Source organism: Tachyglossus aculeatus, unplaced genomic scaffold, assembly GCF_015852505.1.
Source record: "Tachyglossus aculeatus isolate mTacAcu1 unplaced genomic scaffold, mTacAcu1.pri scaffold_67_arrow_ctg1, whole genome shotgun sequence".
NCBI lineage: Eukaryota > Metazoa > Chordata > Mammalia > Monotremata > Tachyglossidae > Tachyglossus > Tachyglossus aculeatus.
In genome coordinates this window covers 571,360-597,111 of record NW_024045089.1, presented here as the reverse complement: position 1 = coordinate 597,111, position 25,752 = coordinate 571,360, and the positions used below count along the sequence as shown (strand labels likewise).

The 25,752-nt window shown below is 53.1% G+C and overlaps 1 protein-coding gene across 1 annotated transcript; it reads left to right on the top strand.

Moving 5' to 3' along the window:
• Window positions 1-17,318: 17,318 nt before the first annotated feature.
• LOC119923902 (olfactory receptor 14A2-like) lies at window positions 17,319-20,299 on the top strand. The gene is made up of 3 exons (XM_038743083.1): window positions 17,319-18,228; window positions 19,618-19,715; window positions 20,234-20,299. The coding sequence occupies exons 1-3, from the start codon at window positions 17,319-17,321 to the stop codon at window positions 20,297-20,299; spliced, it is 1,074 nt and encodes a 357-aa protein (XP_038599011.1).
• Window positions 20,300-25,752: the final 5,453 nt, after the last annotated feature.

Genomic DNA, 25,752 nt, shown 5'->3' with positions numbered 1-25,752 from the left:
CTCAGGGAGCTTTTCCAGAAATGCCCGGCTTCGCCGAGGGCCCGACGTGATCCAAACAGGACGCCAGAAGAGCCGGGACCCTGCACACCTCTCGGAAATCCTCCCGCAGCCGACGTTCGGGAGCTGAGGAGACGGGGGATGGTTGAAGGATGATAAAGACCAGAGCCCGCTCGCTCCCGGCTGACCGGTGAGTCTGGGCCGTTGAGAACACGGTTGAGTAGGGGAATATTACAGGGGAGCCGGAGGAGACGGAAAACTCGAATCTCCTCAAGATTCCATGCATAAACCAGATCTCTCCCCACAGCATCTCCATGGTTCTCCAACCCCTGGATCTACTGGGTGGGCGGCAGGGATGGATGGGGATGGATCGGTGACCAATGATCCGGGTGGCCAATCGATCATTTTTATCGAACACTGTGTGCAGAGCACACAGTGTGCTAAGTGCTGAGGAAAGTAAAATATAAGATTGGCAGACACATTCCCTGCTCTTAAGGAGTTTACAGTCTAGAAGGGGAGACAAACATTAATAGAAATACATAGATTATGGATCTATATATACGTTTCGTGAGATCGACAGAGCGGTGAAGAAAGGGGGCAGATTGAAGTGAAGGGCGACACAGAAGGGAGTGTGAGAAGAGGAAATCAGGAATCAGTCGGGGAAGGCCTCTTGGAGGAGATGTGATTTGAATAAGGTTTTGAAGGTGGGGAGAGTGAACGTCCGTCGGCTACGAAGAGGGAGGACATTTCAGGGAAGAGACGGGATGTGCATGAGAGGTCGTTGGAGGGAGAGAGGAGACGAAGGTACGGCGAATAGGTTGATCTAAGAGGAGCGAAGTAGTGGCTGGCTTGTAGTGGGAGAGTAGGGTGGTGAGATAGGAGGGGCCGAGCAGATTGAGAGCTTTAAAGATGATGATGAGGAGTTTCTCTTTGACACAGAGGTGGACGGACAACCACTGGAGTTCTTGAGGAGTGGGGAAACACGGTCGGAGCTGGTAACGTCGGCCATCTCAGTGGTGTTTACTAAGCACCTACAATCGGAAGAGCACCGTGCTCAGTTCTGAGGGAGAGAACGACAGTGGCTGCATTAGACACGATCCTCTGAGAGGGCCGTCACTGACAACTAGATGAGGGATAAGCTCACGTGGGAGAGAAAAGGCTCTCCTACCCCAGATTTGCCCTGAAACAGGAGACCACATCTGGTGAGGGATCATTTATTTGGTTGTGCTCAGCACAGCGCTCTACACATAGTAAGTGTTGAAGATACAGGATCGACTGATTGATATTGGTTTCGTTCTGCCTGAAGACTGAGGTTTAAGAGAGGGAGCTTCTCAGGGTCACCCAGTCCAAACGTTTGGCTCATCGAAAACGAACCTACTCACTGTATTTTGGTCTCATCTATCCCGGTACTGAAGCCCATGCCGTTCCACTGGCCTCGAACTCCCTCCCTCTTCATATTATAATAATAAAGAACTAATGGCATGTATTAAGCGCTTCCTACGTGCAAGGCACTGTTCTAAGTGCCGGGGAGGTTCCAAAGTGATCAGGTTGATCCACGTGGGGCTCGGTCAATCCCCATTTTACAGATGGGGTAACTGAGGTGCAGAGAAGTTAAGTGACATGCCCAAAGTCACGCAGCTGACAGCTGGCGGAGCCGGGATTTGAACCCACGACCACTGACTCTAAAGCCCGGGCTCTTTCCACTGAGCCACGCTGCTTCTCTGCTTCTCTTATTATTATTCATAATAATAATGATTGTATTTGACAGCACTGTTCTAAGCATTGGGGTCGATCCAAGGTTATCAAGTTGGACACAGTCCCTGCTCCACATGGGGCTCTTGGCCTTAATCCCCATTTTACAGATGAAGGAACTGAGGCACAGAGAAGTGAAGTGACTTGCCCAAAGTCACACAGCAGGCAAGTGGCGGAGCCAGGACTGGAAGCCAGGTGCTTCTGACTCTCAGGCCCTCGGTCTTTCCCCTAGGCCTCGCTGTCAACTCTGACAGCCTATCGCTCTCCCCACTTTCAGAGACTTCTTAAAATCGCATCTCCTCCAAGAGCCCTTCCCTGACTAAGTCATCATTTTCTCTACTTCCTCTCGGTTCTGCCTTGCCCTTGTCCTTGGATTTGCCCTCCTTATTCTCCCCACTCTCATCCCCACAGCACTTATGGACATATTCGAAATTTATTTCAATGTATGGCTCCCCCTCTAGCCCGTAAGCTCCTCGTGGCCAGCAAACGTCAGCCAACTCTGCTATGTTACACTGTCCCAATCGCTTAGTATAGTGCTCTGCATAAAGTAAGTGCTCCATAAATACAACTGTTGGATTGATTTGACTGGCATTGTCTGTTGAAGTTCCGAAATAGCTTCCTGCTCATAGTTTTTGTAGGTGGTCTTGGCCATCCTTGGGAAATGGTCAACCGCACGGCAGTGAGGGAATTCCTCCTGCTGGGATTCTCGGAGGTCCGGGAACTGTGGCTGGTCCACACCGCGCTGTTCCTCCTGGTCTACCTGGTGGCCCTGGCGGGGAATCTCCTCATCGTCACCATCACCATGCTCCACCGGCGCCTCCACACCCCCATGTACTTCTTCCTCAGGAACCTGTCCGTCCTCGACCTCTGCTACATCTCCGCCACCGTCCCCATATCCATCCACAGCTCCCTGACCGACTGTAGAACCATCTCCTTCCTAGGCTGTGCCACCCAGCTCTTCTCGGTGGTCCTGTTTGCCGGTTCAGAGATGTTCCTCCTCACTTCGATGCTCTACGACCGTCACGCGGCCATCTGCCTCCCCCTGAGCTACGGGGTCATCATGGTCCGAGGGGCCTGTGGGAAGATGGCCGCCGCCTCATGGCACAGCGGGGTGCTGTTTGCACTGATATTATCCCCTCGGACGTTCTCCCTACCCTTCTGCGGGTCCCTCCTGACCCGACGTTTCTTCTGTGATATCCCTTCCGTGGTCCAACTCTCCTGCTCCGAAACGCACCTCGTCGTCGAAGTGATCGCCGTCCCCGGGTCCCTTTTGGGCTTCTTCTGCTTCGTCTTCGTTGTTATCTCGTACGTGCGCATCTTCCGGGCCGTGCTGAGGATGCCGGCCTCCGAGGGCCGTGCCAAAGTCTTCACCACCTGCTTGCGCCACCTCGCCGTCACGACCTTGTTTTTCACCTCGGCTGCCTTCGGTACCTTTCATCCACCCTCAGACTCTTCCTCAGGTCTGGACCTGCTGTTGTCCTGAGGAACCGGGCATCCATCCACGACTCCCTGACCGACCGTAGATCCGTCTCCTTCCTGGGCTGTGCCTCCAAGCTCTTCTCGGTGATTCTGTTTGGTGGTTCAGAGGTGTTCCTCCTCACGGTGATGTCCTACGACTGCTATGCGGCCATCTGCCTCCCTCTGCGCTACGAGGTCATCATGGACCGAGGGGCCTGTGGGAAGATGGCTGCCACCTCCTGGCTCGGCGGGGGGCTGTTTGTAGTGACGACTCCCTACACTTCTGCGGGTCCATCCTGATCCGAGATTTCTTCTGTGATATCTCCTCCGTGGTCCGACTCTCCTGCTCTGAAACGCACCTTGTCGTCGATGTGATCGTAGTCATCGGGGGCCTTTTGGCCTTCACCTGCTTCGTCTCCATCGTGGTCTCTTAGGTGTGCATCTTCCGGTCCATGCTGAGGATGCCGGCCTCCGAAGGCTGGGCCAAAGCCTTCTCCACCTGCTTGCCCCACCTCGCTGTTACGACCTTGTTTTTCACCTCGGCCGCCTTCGGTACCTTACATCCACCCTCAGACTCTTCCTCAGGACTGGACCTGCTGTTGTCTGTGTTCTACGCCCTGGTGCCCCCCGCCCTCAACCCCCTCATCTACAGCCTGAGGAACCGGGACGTGAAGGCCGCCATGGGGAGGGTCCTAGGTGGGAGTCCTTTCCCCCAGGATAGAAAGTTCCTAATGATGCCTTGATCTTTTGGTTTCTGTCTGCTTAGATTGACTCTGAGCAAGGTATTAAAGAAGCAGCGTTTCCTAGTGGAAAGAGCCCGAGCTTGGGAGTCAGAGGACCTGTGTTCGAATGCCGGCTCTGCCACGTGACCACAGTGAGACCTTGGTCAAGTCACTTAACTTGTAAGGGCTTCAGTTTCTCCATCTGTAAGGTGGGGATTAAATCATATTCCTTCCTACTTAGACTGTAACTGGGACAGGGATTGTTTCCAACTCCTTTATCTTGTTTCTTCCCCAGCACTTAGTACAGCCCGTGGCACTTAGTAAGGTCCTAACAAATGCGATTATTATTATTACCTCCATCTTTCAGGGTGCCCTTTTGTGCTTAGTCATCTTTCTTCTCTCAGCCCTCTGGGCAGGATCGATTATGCTAAGCGCTTAGTGGTGCTCTGCATAGGGTGAGGGCTCAATAAATATGACTGAATGAATTGATCAATCGATGAACTGTATTTATTGAGCACTTACTGCATACTGAGTACTGCACTAAGCACTTGGGAGAGTAACAGTGCTTTGCACATAGTAAGCGCTTAATAAATGCCATCATCATCATCATTATTATTATTATTATAGAACGCTTTAACAGACACATTCCCTCCCAAAGGGTTATTACACTCTAGACGGGGAGACAGACATTAACATCAATAAATACATTACAGATATGTACATATGTGTTCCGGGACTGGGTGGATGAAAAAAGGAGCAAATCAGGGGGACGCAGAAAGAGGGGGGAGACAAGGAATTGAGGGCTTAGCCGGGGAAGGCCTCTTGGAAGAGATGTGCTTTCAGTGTAGCAGTTCATCCTATGTGGAGCTGAAGACATACAGTTGAGGGTGAGCATGGAATACCGACAGACGTTGACCCAAGGAGCGTAGTCTTAGAGAGGGCGGGGAGGGTCGCGAGTGGGATCAGGAGTGGGTGGGTTGAAATGAGGTCTGGAGGAAGGAGGACTAGTACATCCAAAGCATTTTAAAAAGGCTGCCCCACAGCCGTGTAGCAGATGAAGCCGGTGGGTTACTGACAAAAAACCAAGATGGACACCTCGTTGTCACCTCCGCAGTTCCTTTGGAGGTTCTCCCCGTGAGACCCACGCCAGTGTGACGGGTCACACTGTCCCCAGTGGGGCTGTCACATGCGGCGGGGCCAGTACTCCACCCAAGGTCCCCAAGGTCCCCGGCGGCGCCGGACCCCCGGGGAGCCAGGCCCGAACAGGACATAATGAGGCCCTCAGCCCAACCTGTGACCCATCCCTGGGCGGGGGAGTCCCTCAGGGAGCGTTTCCGGAAAGGCCGGGCTTCACCCAGGGCCCGGCACACTCCTAGCTGGAAGCCAGAAGAGCCGGGACCCCGCACACCTCCCCGAGATCCTCCCGCGGCCGACGTCCGGGAGCTGAGGGGACGGGGGACGGTTGAAGGACGACAGAGACCAGAGCCCGCTTGCTCCTGGATGACGGGTGAGTTTGGGCCGGAGACAACACTGATGGGTAGGGGGTCTTACAGGGGAGACGGCGGGGACGGAGAGTGAGAATCTCCTAACGCCTCCGTGCGTAAAACAGATCTCTCCCACCGCTGTCTCCATGGTTCTCCATCCGCTGGATCTATTGGGGGCGGCGGGGATGGACGGGGTTAGATTGGTGACCAACGATCTGGGTGGCCAATCGTTCATATTTATCGAGCACTTACCGTGTGGAGAGCACCATTCTAAGTTCTGGGAAGAGTATAATATTAAATTGGCAGAAATATTCCCTGCTCACAAGGAGCTCACGGTCTAGAAGGGGAGACAAACATTAATAGAAATACGTAGATTATGGATATATACATAAGTGCCGTGAGATCAAGAGAGCGGTGAAGAAAGGCGGCAGATTCAAGCGAAGGGCAATACGGAAGGAAGTGTGAGAAGAGGAAATCAGGAATCGGTTGGGGAAGGCCTCTTGGATGAGATGTGATTTTAATAAGGCTTTGAAGGTGAGGAGAGTGAACCTCGGTCGGCTACGAAGAAGGAGGACATTCCAGGGAAGAGACGGGATGTGGATGAGAGGTCGGCAGCGGGAGAGACGAGATGGAGATACGGTGAATAGGTTGGCATGAGAGCAGCGAAGTGTGAGGGCTGGCTTGTAGTGGGAGAGTAGCGAGGTGATATAGGAGAGGACCAGGGGATTGAGAGCTTTAAAGATGATGACGAGGAGTTTCTATATGACGCAGAGGTGGACGGACAACCACTGGAGTTCTTGAGGTGCGGGGAAACACGGTCGGAGCTGGTAACGTTGGCCGTCTCAGTGGTGTTTTACTAAGCACCTACTATCGGAAGAGAACCGTACTCAGTTCTGAGGAAGAGAACGACGGTGGCTACATTAGACACGGTCCCCTGAGAGGGCCGTCACTGACAACTAGGTGAGGGCTAAACTCACGTGGGAGAGAAGAGGCTCTCCTACCCCAGATTTGCCATGAAACAGGAGACTACATCTGGTGAGGGATCATTTATTTGGTTGTGCTCAGCACAGCACTCTGCACATAGTAAGTGGTCAAGATATTTGATCGAGTGATTGATTTTGGTTTCCTTCTGCCTGAAGGTTGAAGGTTAAGGGGGCAGCTTCTCACGGTCACCCAGCCCACACATCTGGTTCGTCTAAAACCACCCTACTCACTGTATTTTGGTCTCATCTATCCCGCTACTGACCCCTAACCCCTGCCTTTCCACTGGCCTGGAATTCCCTCCCTCTTTATATATTAATAATAATAACGATTGTATTTGACAGCACTGTTCTAAGCATTGGGGTCGATCCAAGGTTATCAGGTTGGACGCAGTCCCTGCTCCACATGGGGCTCATGGCCTTAATCCCCCATTTACAGATGAAGGAACTGAAGCCCAGAGAAGTAAAGTGACCCAAACCCTGTCCTCTCCCTGACTTTCCTGTCACTATGGACGGCACTACCATCCTTCCCATCTGAGAAGCCCGTAACCTTGGTGTCCTCCTTGACTCCGCTCTCCTGTTCACCGAGAACATCCGATCTGTCACCGAAAACTGCCGGTCTCACCCTCCACAACATCGCCATGACCCGCCCTTTCCTCTCCTTCCAAACCGCCACCTCGCTGGTTCAATCTCTCATCCTATCCCAACGGGATGACTGCATCGGCCTCCTCTCTGATCTCCCATCCTCCTGTCTCTCCCCGCTTCAGTCTTTATTTCACTCTGCTGCCCGGATTATCCTTGTACAGAAATGCTCTGGGCATGTCACTCCCCTCCTCCAAAATCTCCAGTGGTTGCCTGTCGACCTCCGCATGAAGGCAAGACTCATCACTGTTGGCTTCAAGGCTGTCCATCCCCTTGCCCCCTACTTTCTCACCTCCCTTCTCTCCTTCTCCAGCCCAGCCTGCACCCTCCGCTCCTCTGGTGCTGCTAACCTCCTCACTGGGCCTCCTTCTCACCCATCCCGCCGTCAACTCCAGGCCCACATCCTACCTCTGGCCTGGAATGCCCTCCCTCCTCCCATCTGCCAAACTAGCTTTCTTTCCCTTTTCAAAACCCTACTGAGAGCTCACGTCCTCCAGGAGGCCTTCCCAGACTGATCCCTCTTTTCCTCTGCTCCTTCTCCCCTCCCCATCGCCCTACTCCCTCCCTCTGCTCTACCCCCTTCCCCTCCCCGCAGCCCTTGGGTATATTTGTACAAATTTATTATTCGATTTATTTAATAATGATGCGCATATATCTATAATCCTGTTTATTTTGATAGTATTGACGCCTGTCTTCTTGTTTTGTTTTGTGATCTGTCTCCCCCTTCTAGACTGTGAGCCCGTTGCTGGGTAGGGATTGTCTCTCTCTGTTGCGGAATTGTACTTTCCAAGCGCCTGGGACAGTGCTCTGTACACAGGAAGCACTCAATAAATACCGTTGAATGAATGAATAAATGAAGTGACTTGCCCAGGTTCACACGGCAGGCAAGTGGCAGAGCCTGGATTGGAAGCCAGGTCCTTCTGACTCTCAAGCCCTCGCTCTTTCCACTAGGCCTCGCTATCTACTCTGACAACCTATCTCTCTCCCCACTTTCAGAGACTTCTGAAAATCACATCTCCTCCAAGATGCCTTCCCCGACGAAGCCCTCATTTTCCCGACTTCCTCTCCTTTCTGCCTCGCCCTTTCACTTGGATTTGCCCTCCTTATTCTCCCCACTCTCATCCCCACTGCACGTATGTACATATTTGAAATTTCTTTCAATGTATGTCTCCCCCTCTAGCCCGTAAGCTCTTCTTGGGCAGCAGGTATGTCAGCCAACTCTGCTATGTTACACTCTCCCAATCGCTTAGTATAGTGCTCTGCACTAAGTGCTCAATAAATGCAACTGATGGATTGATTTGACTGTCATTGTCCGTTGAGGTTCTGAAACGGCTTCCTCTTCATTGTTTTTGTAGGTGGTCACGGCAATCATTGGGAAATGGTCAACCTCACGGTGATGAGGGAATTCCTCCTGCTGGGATTCTCGGAGGTTCGGGAGCTGCGGCTGGTCCACGCCGCACTGTTCCTCCTGGTCTACCTGGCGGCCCTGGCGGGGAATCTCCTCATCGTCGCCGTCACCGTCCTCGACCGGCGCCTCCATACCCCCATGTACTTCTTCCTCAGGAACCTGTCCATCATCGGCCTCTGCTACATCTCCGTCACCGTCCCCAAATCCATCCACGACTCCCTGACCGACCGTAGATCCATCTCCTTTCAGGGCTGTGCCTCCCAGCCCTTCTCGGTGATTCTGTTTGGTGGTTCAGAGGTGCTCCTCCTCACGGCGATGTCCTACGACTGCTACGCGGCCATCTGCCTCCCCCTGCGCTACGAGGTCATCATGGACCGAGGGGCCTGTGGGAAGATGGCGGCGGCCTCCTGGTCCGGCGGGGGGCTGCTTGCAGTGATGGTCTCCTCTGGGACGTTCTCCCTACCGTTCTGCGGATCCGTCCTGATCCGACAGTTCTTCTGTGATATCTCCTCCGTGGTACAACTCTCCTGCTCCGAAACGCACCTCGTCATCGATGTGATCGTCGTCATTGGGGCCCTTTTGGCCTTCACCTGCTTCGTCTCCATTGTGGTCTCGTACACGCACATCTTCCGGGCCGTGCTGAGGATGCCGGTCACTGAGGGCCGGGCCAAAGCCTTCTCCACCTGCTTGCCCCACCTCATCGTCACGACCGTGTTTTTCACCTCGGCTTCCTTCGGTACCTTAAATCCACCCTCAGACTCCTCCTCAGCTCTGGACCGGCTGGTGTCCGTGTTCTACACGGTGGTGCCTCCCACCCTAAACCCCCTCATCTACAGCCTGAGGAACCGCGACATGAAGGCCGCCATGGGGAGGGTCCTAAGTTGGAGTCCTTTCCCTCAGGATAGAAAGTTCCTAATGATGCCTTAATCCTTCGCTTTCTCTCTCCTTGGATTGACTCTGAGCAAGACTCATCCAACTAGAGAAGCAGCGTTTCCCAGTGGAAAGAGCCCGAGACTGGGAGTCGAAGGACACGGGTTCGAATGCCGGCCCTGCCACCTGACCACTGGGAGGCCTTGGGCAATTCACTTAACTTCTCTGGGCTTCAGTTTCTCCATCTGTGAAATGGAGATTAAATCCTACTCCTTCCTACTTAGACTGTAACTGGGACAGGGATGGTTTCCAACTCCTTTATCCTGTTTCTACCCCAGCATTTAGTACAGTCCATGGTATATAGTAAGCTCTTAACAAATGTGATTATTATTATTACCCCCACCTTTCAGGGTCCCCTTTTGTGCCTGGTCATTTTTCTTCTCTCAGCCCGCCGGGCAGGATCGATCGTGCTAAGAGCTTAGTGGTGTTGTACACACGGTGAGTGATTAATAAATATGATTGAATGAATTGATCGATCGATGAATTGTATTTATTCAGCACTTACTGTGTACTGAGTCCTGTACTAAGCACTTGGGAGAGTATAATAGAATGCTATCACAGACACATTCCCTCCCAAAGGGTTATTACAGTCTAGACGGGGAGACAGATGTTTATATCAATAAATACATTCCAGATATGTACATATGTGTTCTGGGACTGGGTGGTTGAAAAAGGAAGCAAATCAGAGTGATGCAGAAAGAGGGGGGAGACAAGGAATTGAGAGCTTGACCAAGGGAGGCCTCTTGGAAGAGATGTGCCTTCAGTGCAGCAGTGCATCCTATGTGGAGCTGAAGACATACAGTGAGGGTGAGAATTGAATACCGACTGACGTTGACACAAGGAGTGTAGTCTTAGAGAGGGCAGGGAGGGTCACGAGTGGGATCAGGAGTGCGTGGGTTGAAGTGAGGTCTGGAGGAGGGAGGACTGGGATATCCAAAGCATTTTATAATGGTCGCCCCAAAGCCGTGATGCGGATGAATCCGGTGGGTTATTGAGAAAAAAGCAAGATGAACATCTCACTGTCACCTCCGTAGTTCCTCCGGAGGTTCTCCCCGTGAGACGCACGCCAGTGTGACGGATCACAGGGTCCCCAGTGGGGTTGTCACGTGGGGCAGGGCAACTAATCCACCCGAGTCCCAAGGACCCCAGCGGCGCCGGGGCCCCGGGGAGCCGGGCTCGAACAGGACATAATGAGGCCCCTCAGCCCAACCTGTGACCCGTCCCTGGTGGGGGGAGTCCCTCAGGGAGCTTTTCCTGAAAGGCCTGTCTTCGCCGAGGGCCCGACATGCTCCAAGCAGGAAGCCAGAAGAGCCGGGGCCCCGCACACCTCCCGGAAATCCTCCCGCGGCCGATGTTCGGGAGCTGAGGAGACGGGGGATGGTTGAAGGACGACAGAGAACAGAGCCCGCTGGCTCCTGGCTGACCGGTGAGTCTGGGCCGGTGAGAACACGGGTGTGTAGGGGGGTCTTACAGGGGAGCCGGAGGAGACGGAGAGCTAGAATCTTCTCAAGCCTCCATGCATAAAACAGATCTCTCCCCACGGCATCTCCATGGTTCTCCAACCCCTGGATCTACTGGGTGGGTGGCGGGGATAGATGGGGATGGATCGGTGACCAACGATCCGGGTGGCCAATCGATCATTTTTATCGAGCACTTACTGTGTGCAGAGCACAGTGCTAAGTGCTGAGGGGAGTAAAACATAAGATTGGCAGACACATTCCCTGCTCTTAAGGAGCTTACAGTCTAGAAGGGGAGACAAACGTTAATAGAAATACATAGACTATGGATCTATATATAAGTTTCGTGAGATCGAGACAGCGGTGAAGAGAGGGGGCAGATTGAAGTGAAGAGCGACACGGAAGGGAATGTGAGAAGAGGAAATCAGGAATCAGTTGGGGAAGGCCACTTGGAGGAGATGTGATTTGAATAAGGCTTTGAAGGTGGGGAGAGTGAACGTCCGTCGGCTAAGAAGAGGGAGGACATTCCAGGGAAGAGATGGGATCAATCAATCAATCGTATTTATTGAGCACTTACTGTGTGCAGAGCACTGTACTAAGCACTTGGGAAGTACAAGTTGGCAACATATAGAGACAGTCCCTACCCAACAGTGGGCTCCCAGTCTAAAAGGGGGAGACAGAGAACAAAGACCGAACATAGAAACAAAATAAAATAAATAGAATAGATGTGTACAAGTAAAATAAATAAATAAATAAATAAATAAATAAATAGAGTAATAAATATGTACAAACATATATGCAGGTGCTGTGGGGAAGGGAAAGAGGTAAGATGGGGGGGATGGAGAGGGGGACGAAGGGGAGAGGAAGGAAGGAGCTCAGTCTGGTAAGGCCTCCTGGAGGAGGTGAGCTCTCAGTAGCGCCTTGAAGGGAGGAAGAGAGCTAGCTTGGCGGATGGGCAGAGGGAGGCCATTCCAGGCCCGGGGGAGGACGTGGGCCGGGGGTCGATGGAGGGACAGGCGAGAACGAGGCACGGTGGGGAGATTAGCGGCAGAGGAGCGGAGGTGCTGGCTGGGCTGTAGAAGGAGAGAAGGGAGGTGAGGTAGGAGGGGGAGAGGTGATGGACAGGCTTGAAGCCCAGGGTAAGGAGTTTCTGCCTAATGTGCAGATTGATTGGTAGCCACCGGAGAGTTTTGAGGAGGGGAGTAACATGCCCAGAGCGTTTCTGGACAAAGACAATCCGGGCAGCCGCATGAAGTATGGATTGAAGTGGGGAGAGACACGAGGATGGGAGATCAGAGAGAAGGCTGATGCAGTAGTCCAAGGGGGATAGGATGAGAGCTTGAACGAGCAGGGTAGCAGTTTGGATGGAGAGGAAAGGGCGGATCTTGGCAATGTTGCGGAGCTGAGACCGGCAGGTTTTGGTGATGGCATGGATGTGAGGGGTGAACGAGAGAGCGGAGTCCAGGATGACAACACGTTTGCGAGCTCGTGAGACGGGAAGGATGGTAGTGCCGTCAAAAGAGATGGGAAAGTCAGGGAGAGGGCAGGGTTTGGGAGGGAAGACAAGGAGTTCAGTTTTCGACATGTTGAGCTTTAGGTGGCGGGAAGACATCCAGATGGAGATGTCCTGAAGGCAGGAGGAGATGCGAGCCTGGAGAGAGGGGGAGAGAGCAGGGGCAGAGATGTACATCAGGGTGTCATCAGCGTAGAGATGATAATTGAAGCCGTGGGAGCGAATGAGGTCACCAAGGGAGTGAGTGTAGATCGAGAACAGATGTGGATGAGAGGTCGTTGGAGGGAGAGAGGAGACGAAGGTACGGCAAATAGGTTGGCCTAAGAGGAGCGAACATCCTCTCGGTTCTGCCTTGCCCTTGCCCTTGGATTTGCCCTCCTTATTCTCCCCACTCTCATCCCCACTGCACATATGTATATATTTGAAATTTATTTCCATGTATGTCTCCCCCTCTATCCCATAATCTCCTCGTGGGCAGCAAATATGTCAGCGAACTCTTCTATGTAACACTCTCCAAATCGCTTAGTATAATGCTCTGCACAAAGTAAGTGCTCCATAAATACAATTGATGGATTGATTTGACTGGCATTGTCTGTTGAGGTTCTGAAATAGCTTCGTCTTCATTGTTTCTGTAGGTGGTCTCGGCAACCTCTGGGAAATGGTCAACCTCACGGTGATGAGGGAATTCCTCCTGCTGGGATTCTCGGAGGTCCGGGAGCTGCAGCTGGTCCACGCCGCGCTGTTCCTCCTGGTCTACCTGGCAGCCCTGACGGGGAACCTCCTCATCATCACCGTCACCGCCCTCGACCGGCGCCTCCACACCCCCATGTACTTCTTCCTCAGGAACCTGTCCGTCCTCGACCTCTGCTACATCTCCGTCACCGTCCCCAAATCCGTCCACGACTCCCTGACCGACCGTAGATCCATCTCCTTCCTGGGCTGTGCCGCTCAGCTCTTCTCGGTGATTCTGTTGGGTGGTTCAAAGCTGTTCCTCCTCATGGCCATGTCCTACGACCGCTACGTGGCCATCTGCCTCCCCCTGAGCTACGAGGTCATCATGGACCGAGGGGCCTGTGGGAAGATGGCGGCGGACTCCTGGTTCGGCGGGGGGCTGTTTGCACTGATGACCTCCTCTGGGACGTTCTCCCTCCCCTTCTGCGGGTCCGTCCTGATCCCACAGTTCTTCTGCGATATCTCCTCCGTGGTCCGACACACCTGCTCCGAAACGGACCTCGTCATCGATGTGATCATCGTCACTGGGGCCCTTTCGGCCTTCACCTGCTTCGTCTCCATCGTGGTCTCGTACAAGCGCATCTTCCGGGCCGTGCTGAGGATGCCGGTCACTGAGGGCCGGGCCAAAGCCTTCTCCACCTGCTTGCCCCACCTCGCCGTCACGACCTTGTTTTTCACCTCGGCTGTCTTCGGTACCTTTCATCCACCCTCAGACTCTTCCTCAGGTCTGGACCTGCTGGTGTCCGTGTTCTACGCTGTGGTGCCTCCCGCCCTCAACCCGCTCATCTACAGCCTGAGGAACCGCGACGTGAAGGCCGCCATGGGGAGGGTCCTAGGTTGGAGTCCTTTCCCCCAGGATAGAAAGTTCCTAATGATGCCTTGATCCTTCGCTTTCTGTCTCCTTGGATTGACTCTGAGCAAGACTCATCCAACTAGAGAAGCAGCATTTCCCAGTGGAAAGAGCCCGAGCCTGGGAGTCGGAGGACCCGGGTTTGAATGCCGGCTCTGCCACCTGACCACTGGGAGACCTTGGGCAAGTCACTTAACTTCTCTGGGCTTCAGTTTCTCTATCTGTGAAATGGGGATTAAATCCTACTCCTTCCTACTTAGATGGTAACTGGGACAGGGATGGTTTCCAACTCCTTTATCCTGTTTCTTCCCCAGCACTTAGTACAGCCCATGTTACATCGTAAGCTCTTAACAAATGCTATTATTATTATTAGCCCCACCTTTCAGGGTGCCCTTTTGTGCTTGGTCATTTTTCTTCTATCAGCCCTCTGGGAAGGATCGATTATATTAAGTGCTTACTGGTGTTCTGCACACAGTGAGTGTTCAATAAATATGTTTCAATGAATTGATCGATCGATGAACTGTATTTATTGAGAACTCACTGTGTCCTGAGTACTGTACAAAGCACTTGGGAGAGTATAATAGAACGCTATAACAGACACATTCCCTTCCAAAGGGTTATTACACTCTAGACATGGAGACAGACATTAATATCAATAAATGTATTACAGATATGTACATACGCGTCCTGTGGCTGGGCGGTTGAAAAAGGGAGCAAATCAGGGGGACGCAGAAAGAGGGGGGAGACAAGGAATTGAGGGTTCAGCCGGGGAAGGCCTCTTGGAGGAGATGTGCCTTCAATGTAGCAGTGCATCCTATGTGGAGTTGAAGACATACAGTGAGGGTGAGAATGGAATACCGACCGACGTTGACACAAGGAGCGTACTCTTAGAGAGGGGAGGGAGGGTAGCGAGTGGGATCAGGAGCGGGAGGGTTAAAGTGAGGTCTGGAGGAGGGAGGACTAGTACATCCAAAGCATTTTGAAAGGGCCGCCCCACAGCCGTGAAGCGGGTGAAGCGCATGAAGCCAGCGGGTTACTGTCGGAAAACCAACATGGACATCTCGTTGTAATTTCCGCAGTTCCTCTGGAGGTTTTCCCCTTGAGACGCACCTCCGTGTGATGGATCACAGGGTCCCCAGTGGGGTTGTCACGTGGGGCAGGGCAACTACCCTACCCAAGGTCCCCAGTGTCCCCGGCGGCACCTGGTCCGAACAGGACATAATGAGGCCGCTCAGCCCAACCTGTGACCCATCCCTGGGGGGGGAGTCCCGCGGGGAGCTTTTCCTGAAAGGCCCGGATTCGCCAAGGGCCCCACACACTCCAAGCCGGAAGCCAGAAGAGCCGGGACTCCGTATGCTTCCCGGAGATCCTCCCGCGGCTGATGTCCGGGAGATGTGGGGAACGGTTGAAGGACGACGGAGACCAGAGCCCTCTCGCTCCCGGCTGACCAGTAAGTCTGGACGGTTGAGAGCACGGGTGGGTACGGGGTCTTACAGGGGAGCCGGAGGAGACAGAGAACTAGAATCTCCTCACGCCTCCATGCATAAAACAGATCTCTCCCCGCGGCGTCTCCATGACTCCCCATCCCCTGGATCGACTGGGTGGGTGGTAGGGATGGACGGGGATGGATCAGGACAAACGATCTGGGTGTCCCAACAATCATATTTATCGAGCACTTACAGTGTGGAGAGCACCGCGCTAAGGACTGGGAAGAGTAAAATATAAGATCGGCAGACGTATTCCCTGCTCGTAAGGAGTTTACAGGCTAGAAGGGGAGGCAAACATTTATAGAAATATATAGATTATGGATCTATATATAACGGTCATGGGATCCAGAGAGTGGTGAAGAAAGGGGGCAAATTCAAGTGAAGGGCGACACGGAAGGGAGTGTGAGAAGAGGAAATCAGGAATCAGTCGGGGAAGGCCTCTTGGAGGAGCGGTGATTTTAATAAGGCTCTGAAGGTGAGGAGAGTGAACCTCTGTCGGCTACGAAGAGCGAGGAAATTCCAGGCAAGACACGAGACGTGGACGGGATGTCGTTGGCCGGAGAGATGAGATGGAGGTACGGCGAACAGGTTGGCATGAGAGGAGCAAAGTGTGAGGGCTGGCTTGTAGTGGGAGAGTAGCGAGGTGAGATATGAGGGGGCGAAGGGATTGAGAGCTTGAAAGATGATGGTGACGAATTTCTATAGGACGCAGAGGTGGACGGACAACCACTGGAGGTTCTTGAGTAATGGGGAAAAACGGCCGGAGCTGGTAACGTCGGCCGTCTCAGCGGTGTTTAATAAGCACCTACTATCGGAAGAGCACAGTGCTCAGTTCTGAGGAAGAGAAAGACGGTGGCTACATTAGACACGGTCTCCTGAGAGGGCCGTCACTGACAACTAAATGGGGGTTAAGCTCACGTGGGAGTAAAAAGGCTCTCCTACCCCAGATTTGCCATGAAACAGGAGACCACATCTGGGGAGAGATCGTTTAATTGATTGTGCACGGCGCAGCGCTCTACACATAGTAAGTGGTCAAGATATGGGATCGACTGATTGATATTGGTTTCATTCTGCCTGAAGATCGAAGGCTAAGAGAGCGGGCTTCTCAGGGTCACCCAATCCAAACATTTGGTTTGTCTAAAACCAACCTACTCACTGGATTTTCGTCTCATCTATCCCGCTACTGATGCCCAGGCCTTTCCACTGGCCTTGAAATCCCTCCCTCTTCATATAATAATAATAGTGATCGTATTTGACAGCACTGTTCTAAGCACTGGGGTAGATCCAAGGTTATCAGGTTGGACACAGTCCCTGCTCCACATTGGGCTCATGGCCTTAATCCCCATCTTACAGATGAAGGAACTGAGGCACAGAGAAGTGAAGTGACGTGCCCAAGATCACACGGCAGGCAAGTGGCAGAGCCAGGACTGGAAGCCAGGTGCTTCCGACTCTCAGGCCCTCGGTCTTTCCATTAGGCCTCGCTGTCAACTCTGACAGCCCATCGCTCTCCCCACTTTCAGAGACTTCTTAAAATCGCATCCCCTCCAAGAGCCCTTCCTCGACTAAGTCCACATTTTCTCTACTTCCTCTCGGTTCTGCCTTGCCCTTGTCCTTGGATTTGCCCTCCTTATGCTCCCCACTATCATCCCCACAGCACGTATGTACATATTTTAAATTCATTTCAATATAAGTCTCCCCCTCTATCCTGTAAGCTCCTCGTGGGCAGCAAATATGTCAGCCAACACTGCTATGTGACACTCTCCAAATCGCTTAGTATAGTGTTCTGCACAAAGTAAGTGCCCCATCAATACAATTGATGGATTGATTTGACTGTCATTGTCTGTTGAGGTTCTGAAATAGCTTCCTCTTCATTGTTTCTGTAGGTGGTCTCGGCAACCTCTGGAAAATGGTCAACCTCACGGTGATGAGGGAATTCCTCCTGCTGGGATTCTCGGAGGTCCGGGAGCTGCAGCTGGTCCATGCCGCGCTGTTCCTCCTGGTCTACCTGGCGGCCCTGATGGGGAATCTCCTCATCGTCACCGTCACCGTCCTGGACCGGCGCCTCCGCACCCCCATGTACTTCTTCCTCAGGAACCTGTCCGTCCTCGACCTCTGCTACATCTCCGTCACCATCCCCAAATCCATCCACGACTCCCTGACGAAACGTAGATCCATCTCCTTCCTGGGCTGTGCCTCCCAGTTCTTCTCGGTGGTCCTGTGTGCCGCCTCAGAGATGTTCCTCCTCACGACCATGTCCTACGACCGCTACGCGGCCATCTGCCTCCCCCTGCGCTACGAGGTCATCATGGACCGAGGGGCCTGTGGGAAGATGGCGGCCGCCTCCTGGCTCGGCGGGGGGCTGTATGCACTGATGTTGTCCTCCGTGATGTTCTCCCTCCCCTTCTGCGGATCCATCCTGATCCCACAGTTCTTCTGCGATATCGCCTCCATGGTCCGACTCGCCTGCTCCGAAACGCACCTCGTCGTCGATGTGCTCTTAGTCACCGGGGCCCTTTTGAGCTTCTCCTGCTTCGTCTACGTGGTCATCTCGTACATGCATATTTTCCGGGCCGTGCTGAGGATGCCGGTCACCGAGGGCCGGGCCAAAGCCTTTTCCACCTGCTTTCCCCACCTCGCCGTCACGACGGTGTTTTTCACCTCGGCTGCCTTCGGTACATTACGTCCACCCTCAGACTCGTCCTCAGCCCTGGACCGGCTGGTGTCCGTGTTCTACACCGTGTTGCCCCCCGCCCTCAACCCCCTCATCTACAGCCTGAGGAACCGCGACGTGAAAGCCGCCATAGGGAGGGTCCTAAGTTGGAGTCCTTTCCCCCAGGATAGAAAGTTCCTAATGATGCCTTGATCCTTCGCTTTCTCTCTCCTTGGATTGACTCTGAGCAAGAGTCATCCAACTAGAGAAGCAGCGTTTCCCAGTGGAAAGAGCCCGAGCCTGGGAGTCGGAGGACCCGGGTTCGAATGCCGGCTCTGCCACGTTACCACTGGGAGACCTTGGGCAAGTCACTTAACTTCTCTGGGCTTCAGTTTCTCTATCTGTGAAATGGGGATTAAATCCTACTCCTTCCTACTTAGACGGTAACTGGGACAGGGATGGTTTCCAACTCCTTTATCCTGTTTCTACCCCAGCATTTAGTACAGTCCATGGCATATAGTAAGCTCTTAACAAATGTGATTATTATTATTACCCCCACCTTTCCGGGTGCCCTTTTGTGCTTGGTCATTTTTCTTCTATCAGCCCTCCGGGCAGGATCGATTATACTAAGCGCTTAGTGGTGTTCTGCACACAGTGAGTGCTCAATAAATATGTTTCAATGAATTGATTGATGGATGAACTGTATTTATCAGCACTCACTGTGTCCTGAGTACTGTACTAAGCACTTGGGAGAGTATAATAGAATGCTATAACAGACACATTCCCTTCCAAAGGGTTATTACACTCTAGACATGGAGACAGACATTAATATCAATAAATGTATTACAGATATGTACATATGCGTCCTGTGGCTGGGCGGTTGAAAAAGGGAGCAAATCAGGGGGACGCAGAAAGAGGGGGGAGACAAGGAATCGAGGGCTCAGCCGGGGAAGCCTCTTGGAGGAGTTGTGCCTTCAGTGTAGCAGTGCATCCTATGTGGAGTTGAAGACACACAGTGAGGGTGAGAATGGAGTACCGACAGACGTTGACACAAGGAACATAGTCTTAGAGAGGGCAGGGAGGGTAGCGAGTGGGATCAGGAGCGGGAGGGTTAAAGTGAGGTCTGGAGGAGGGAGGACTAGTGCATCCAAAGCATTTTAAAAGGGCCGCCCCACAGCCGTTGAGCGGGTGAAGCGCATGAAGCCAGCGGGTTATGGCCGAAAAACCAAGATGGACATCTCGTTGTCATTTCCGCAGTTCCTCTGGAGGTTTTCCCCTTGAGACACACGTCCGTGAGACGGATCACAGGGTCCCCAGTGGGATTGTCACGTGGGGCAGGGCAACTACCCCACCCAAGGTCCCCAGGGTCCCCGGCGGCACCTGGTCCGAACAGGACATAATGAGGCCGCTCAGCCCAAACTGTGACCTGTCCCTAGAGGGGAGTCCCGCAGGGAGCATTTCCTGAAAGGCCCGGCTTCACCGAGGGCCCGACGCACTCCAAGCAGGAAGCCAGAAGAGCCGGGACCCCGCACACCTCCCGGAGATCCTCCCACAGCCGACGTCCGGGAGATGCGGGGAACGGTTGAAGGACGACAGAGACCAGAGCCCCCTCGCTGCCGGCTGACCAGTGAGTCTGGGCTGTTGAGAGCACAGGTGAGTAGGGGTTCGTACAGGGGAGCCAGAGGAGATGGAGAACTAGAATCTCCTCAAGCCTCCATGCGTAAAACAGATCTCTCCCCGCGGCGTCTCCATGGCTCCCCATTCCCTGGATCGACTGGGTGGGTGGCAGGGATGGACGGGGATGGATCAGGACAAACGATCTGGGTGGCCCAACAATCATATTTATCGAGCACTTACCGTGTGGAGAGCACCGTGCTAAGTGCTGGGAAGAGTAAAATATAAGATCGGCAGACGTATTCCCTGCTCATAAGGAGTTTACAGTCTAGAAGGGGAGGCAAACATTAATAGAAATATATAGATTATGGATCTATATATAACGGTCATGGGATCGAGAGAGTGGTGAAGAAAGGGGGCAAATTCAAGTGAAGGGTGACACGGAAGGGAGTGTGAGAAGACGAAATCAGGAATCAGTGGGGGAAGGCCTCTTGGAGGAGCTGTGATTTTAATAAGGCTTTGAAGGTGAGGAGAGTGAACCTCTGACGGCTACCAAGAGCGAGGAAATTCCAGGCAAGACACGAGACGTGGACGGGATGTCATTGGCTGGAGAGATTACATAGAGGTACGGCGAACAGGTTGGCATGAGAGGAGCATAGTGTGAGGGCTGGCTTGTAGAGGGAGAGTAGCACTTCTTTTCTCGATCTACACGCATTCCCTTGGTGACCTCATTCGCTCCCACGGCTTCAACTATCATCTCTACGCTGATGACACCCAGATCTACATCTCCGCCCCTGCTCTCTCCCCCTCTCTCCAGGCTCGCATCTCCTCCTGCCTTCAGGACATCTCCATCCGGATATCTGCCCACCACCTAAAACTCAACATGTCCAAGACTGAACTCCTTTTCTTCCCTCCCAAACCCTGCCCTCTCCCTGACTTTCCCATCTCTGTTGACGGCACTACTGTCCTTCCCGTCTCACAAGCCCGCAACCTTGGTGTCATCCTCGACTCCGCTCTCTCGTTCACCCCTCACATCCAAACCGTCACCAAAACCTGCCGGTCTCAGCTCCGCAACATTGCCAAGATCCGCCCTTTCCTCTCCATCCACACCGCTACCCTGCTCGTTCAAGCTCTCATCCTATCCCGTCTGGACTACTGCATCAGCCTTCTCTCTTATCTCCCATCCTCGTGGCTCTCCCCACTTCAATCCATACTTCATGCTGCTGCCCGGATTGTCTTTGTCCAGAAACGCTCTGGGCATGTTGCTCCCCTCCTCAAAAACCTCCAGTGGCTACCAATCAATCTGCGCATCAGGCAGAAACTCCTCACCCTCGGCTTCAAGGCTGTCCATCCCCTCGCCCCCTCTTACCTCACCTCCTTTCTCTCCTTCTCCAGCACAGCCCACACCCTCCGCTCCTCTGCTGCTAATCTCCTCACCGTACCTTGTTCTCGCCTGTCCCGCCATCGACCCCCGGTCCACGTCATCCCCCTGGCCTGGAATGCCCTCCCTCTGCCCATCCGCCAAGCTAGCTCTCTTCCTCCCTTCAAGAACCTACTGAGAGCTCACCTCCTCCAGGAGGTCTTCCCAGACTGAGCCCCTTCCTTCCTCTCCCCCTCATCCCCCTCTCCATCCCCCCCATCTTACCTCCTTCCCTTCCCCACAGCACCTGTATATATGTATATATGTTTGTACATATTTGTTACTCTATTTATTTATGTATTTATTTTCCTTGTACATATCTATTTTATTTATTTTATTTTGTTAGTATGTTTGGTTTTGTTCTCTGTCTCCCCTTTTTAGACCGTGAGCCCACTGTTGAGTAGGGACTGTCTCTATATGTTGCCAACTTGTGCTTCCCAAGCGCTTAGTACAGTGCTCTGCTCACAGTAAGCGCTCAATAAATACGATTGATGATGATGATGATTGATTGATATTGGTTTCATTCTGCCTGAAGATCGAAGGTTAAGAGAGGGAGCTTCTCAGGGTCACCCAGTACAAACATTTGGTTCGTCTAAAACCAACCTACTCACTGGATTTTGGTCTCATCTATCTACTGATGCCCAGGCCTTTCCACTGGCCTTGAACTCCCTCCCTCTTCATATAATAATAATAGTGATCGTATTTGACAGCACTGTTCTAAGCACTGGGGTAGATCCAAGGTTATCAGGTTGGACACAGTCCCTGCTCCACATTGGGCTCATGGCCTTAATCCCCATTTTACAGATGAAGGAACTGAGACACAGAGAAGTGAAGTGACTTGCCCAAGATCACACGGCAGGCAAGTGGCAGAGCCAGGACTGGAAGCCAGGTGCTTCTGACTCTCAGGCCCTCGGTCTTTCCCTTAGGCCTCGCTGTCAACTCTGACAGCCCATCGCTCTCCCCACTTTCAGAGACTTCTTAAAATCGCATCTCCTCCAAGAGCCCTTCCCTGACTAAGTCCTCATTTTCTCTACTTCCTCTCGGCTCTGCCTCCCCCTTGTCCTTGGATTTGCCCTCCTTATTTTCCCCACCCTCATCCCCACAGCACTTATGTACATATTTGAAATTCATTTCAATGTATGTCTCCCCCTCTAGCCCGTAAGCTCCTCGTGGGCAGCAAATATGTCAGCCAACTCTTTTATGTGACACTCTCCAAATCGCTTAGTATAGTGCTCTGCACAAAGTACGTGCTCCATAAATACAATTGATTGATTGATTTGACTGTCATTGTCTGTTGAGGTTCTGAAATAGCTTCCTCTTCATTGTTTCTGTAGGTGGTCTCGGCAACCTCTGGGAAATGGTCAACCTCACGGTGATGAGGGAATTCCTCCTGCTAGGATTCTCGGAGGTCCGGGAGCTGCAGCTGGTCCACACCGTGCTGTTCCTCCTGGTCTACCTGGCGGCCCTGACGGAGAACCTCCTCATCGTCACCATCACCGTGCTCGACCGGCGCCTCCACACCCCCATGTACTTCTTCCTCAGGAACCTGTCCGTCCTCGACATCTGCTACATCTCCGTCACCGACCCCAAATCCATCCACGACTCCCTGACTGACCGTAGATCCATCTCCTTTCTGGGCTGTGCCTCCCAGCTCTTCTCGGTAATTCTGTTTGGTGGTGCATCATCATCATCATCAATCGTATTTATTGAGCGCTTACTATGTGCAGAGCACTGTACTAAGCGCTTGGGAAGTACAAATTGGCAACATATAGAGACAGTCCCTACGCAACAGTGGGCTCACAGTCTAAAAGGGGGAGACAGAGAACAAAACCAAACATACTAACAAAATAAAATAAATAGAATAGATATGTACAAATAAAATAAATAAATAGAATAAAAAATGTACAAACATATATACATATATACAGGTGCTGTGGGGAAGGGAAGGAGGTAAGATGGGGGGGATGGAGAGGGGGGCGAGGGGGAGAGGAAGGAAGGGGCTCAGTCTGGGAAGGCCTCCTGGAGGAGGTGAGCTCTCAGCAGGGCCTTGAAGGGAGGAAGAGAGCTAGCTTGGCGGATAGGCAGAGGGAGGGCATTCCAGGCCCGGGGGATGACGTGGGCCGGGGGTCGATGGCGGGACAGGCGAGAGCGAGGTACAGTGAGGAGGTCAGCGGTGGAGGAACGGAGGGTGCGGACTGGGCTGTAGAAGGAGAGAAGGGAGGTGAGGTAGGAGGGGGAGAGGTGATGGAGAGCCTTGAAGCCGAGGGTGAGGAGTTTCTGCCTGATGCGCAGAGACTGTTCAGAGCTGTTCCTCCTCATGGCCATGTCCTACCACCGCTACGCGGCCATCTGCCTCCCCCTGCGCTATGAGGTCATCATGGACCGAAGGGCCTGTGGGAAGATGGCGGCCGCCTCCTGGCTCGGCGGGGGGCTGTTTGCACTGATGATCTCCTCTGGGACGTTCTCCCTCCCCTTCTGCGGGTCCGTCTTGATCCGACAGTTCTTCTGTGATATCTCCTCCGTGGTCCGACTCTCCTGCTCCGAAACGCACCTTGTCGTCGATGTGATCGTAGTCACCGGGTCCCTTTTGGGCTTCTCCTGCTTCGTCTCCATCGTGGTCTCGTACACGCGTATCTTCCGGGCCGTGCTGAGGATGCCGGTCACTGAGGGCCGGGCCAAAGCCTTCTCCACCTGCTTGCCCCACCTCATCGTCACGACCATGTTTTTCACCTCGGCTTCCTTCGGTACCTTACATCCACCCTCAGACTCCTCCTCAGCTCTGGACCTGCTGGTGTCCGTGTTCTACACCGTGTTGCCTCCCACCCTCAACCCCCTCATCTACAGCCTGAGGAACCACGACGTGAAGGCCGCCATGGGGAGGGTCCTAAGTTGGAGTCCTTTCCCCCAGGATAGAAAGTTCCTAATGATGCCTTGATCCTTCGCTTTCTGTCTCCTTGGATTGACTCTGAGCAAGACTCATCCAACTAGAGAAGCAGCGTTTCCCAGTGGAAAGAGCCCGAGCCTGGGAGTCGGAGGACCCGGGTTTGAATGCCGGCTCTGCCACCTGACCACTGGGAGACCTTGGGCAAGTCACTTAACTTCTCTGGGCTTCAGTTTCTCTATCTGTGAAATGGGGATTAAATCCTACTCCTTCCTACTTAGACGGTAACTGGGACAGGGATGGTTTCCAACTCCTTTATCCTGTTTCTACCCCAGCATTTAGTACAGTCCATGGCATACAGTAAGCTCTTAACAAATGTAATTATTATTATTACCCCCACCTTTCAGGGTGCCCTTTTGTGCTTGGTCATTTTTCTTCTATCAGCCCTCCGGGCAGGATCGATTATACTAAGCGCTTAGTGGTGTTCTGCTCACAGTGAGTGCTCAAAAAATATGTTTCAATGAATTGATTGATGGATGAACTGTATTTATCAGCACTCACTGTGTCCTGATTACTATACTAAGCTCTTGGGAGAGTATAATAGAATGCTATAACAGACACATTCCCTTCCAAAGGGTTATTACACTCTAGACATGGAGACAGACATTAATATCAATAAATGTATTACAGATATGTACATATGCGTCCTGTGGCTGGGCGGTTGAAAAAGGGAGCAAATCAGGGGGACGCAGAAAGAGGGGGGAGACAAGGAATCGAGGGCTCAGCCGGGGAAAGCCTCTTGGAGGAGTTGTGCCTTCAGTGTAGCAGTGCATCCTATGTGGAGTTGAAGACACACAGTGAGGGTGAGAATGGAGTACCGACAGACGTTGACACAAGGAACATAGTCTTAGAGAGGGCAGGGAGGGTAGCGAGTGGGATCAGGAGAGGGAGGGTTAAAGTGAGGTCTGGAGGATGGAGGACTAGTACATCCAAAGCATTTTGAAAGGGCCGCCCCACAACCGTGAAGCGGGTGAAGCGCGTGAAGCCAGCGGGTTACTGCCGAAAAACCAAGATGGACATCTCGTTGTCATTTCCGCAGTTCCTCTGGAGGTTTTCCCCTTGAGACGCACATCCGTGAGACGGATCACAGGGTCCCCAGTGGGGTTGTCACGTGGGGCAGGGCAACTACTCCACCCAAGGTCCCCAAGGTCCCCGGCGGCGCCTGGTCCGAACAGGACATAATGAGGCCCCTCAGCCCAACCTGTGACCCGTCCCTGGGGGGGATTCCCGCAGGGAGCTTTTCCTGAAAGGCCCGGTTTCACCAAGGGCCCCACGCACTCCAAGCAGGAAGCCAGAAGAGCCAGGACTCCGTATGCCTCCCGGAGATCCTCCCACGGCTGATATCCGGGAGATGTGGGGGACGGTTGAAGGACGACAGAGACCAGAGCCCCCTCGCTCCCGGCTGACCAGTGAGTCTGGGCTGTTGAGAGCACGGGTGAGTAGGGGGTCTTTCAGGGGATCCAGAGGAGACGGAGAACTAGAATCTCCTCAAGCCTCCATACGTAAAACAGATCTCTCCCCACGGCTTCTCCATGGCTCCCCATCCCCTGGATCGACTGGGTGGGCGGCGGGGATGGATGGGGATGCATCGGGGACAAACGATCTGGGTGGCCCAACAATCATATTTATCGAGCACTTACCGTGTGGAGAGCACCGTTCTAAGTGCTGGGGAGAGTAAAATATAAGGTCGGCAGACGTATTCCCTGCTTGTAAGG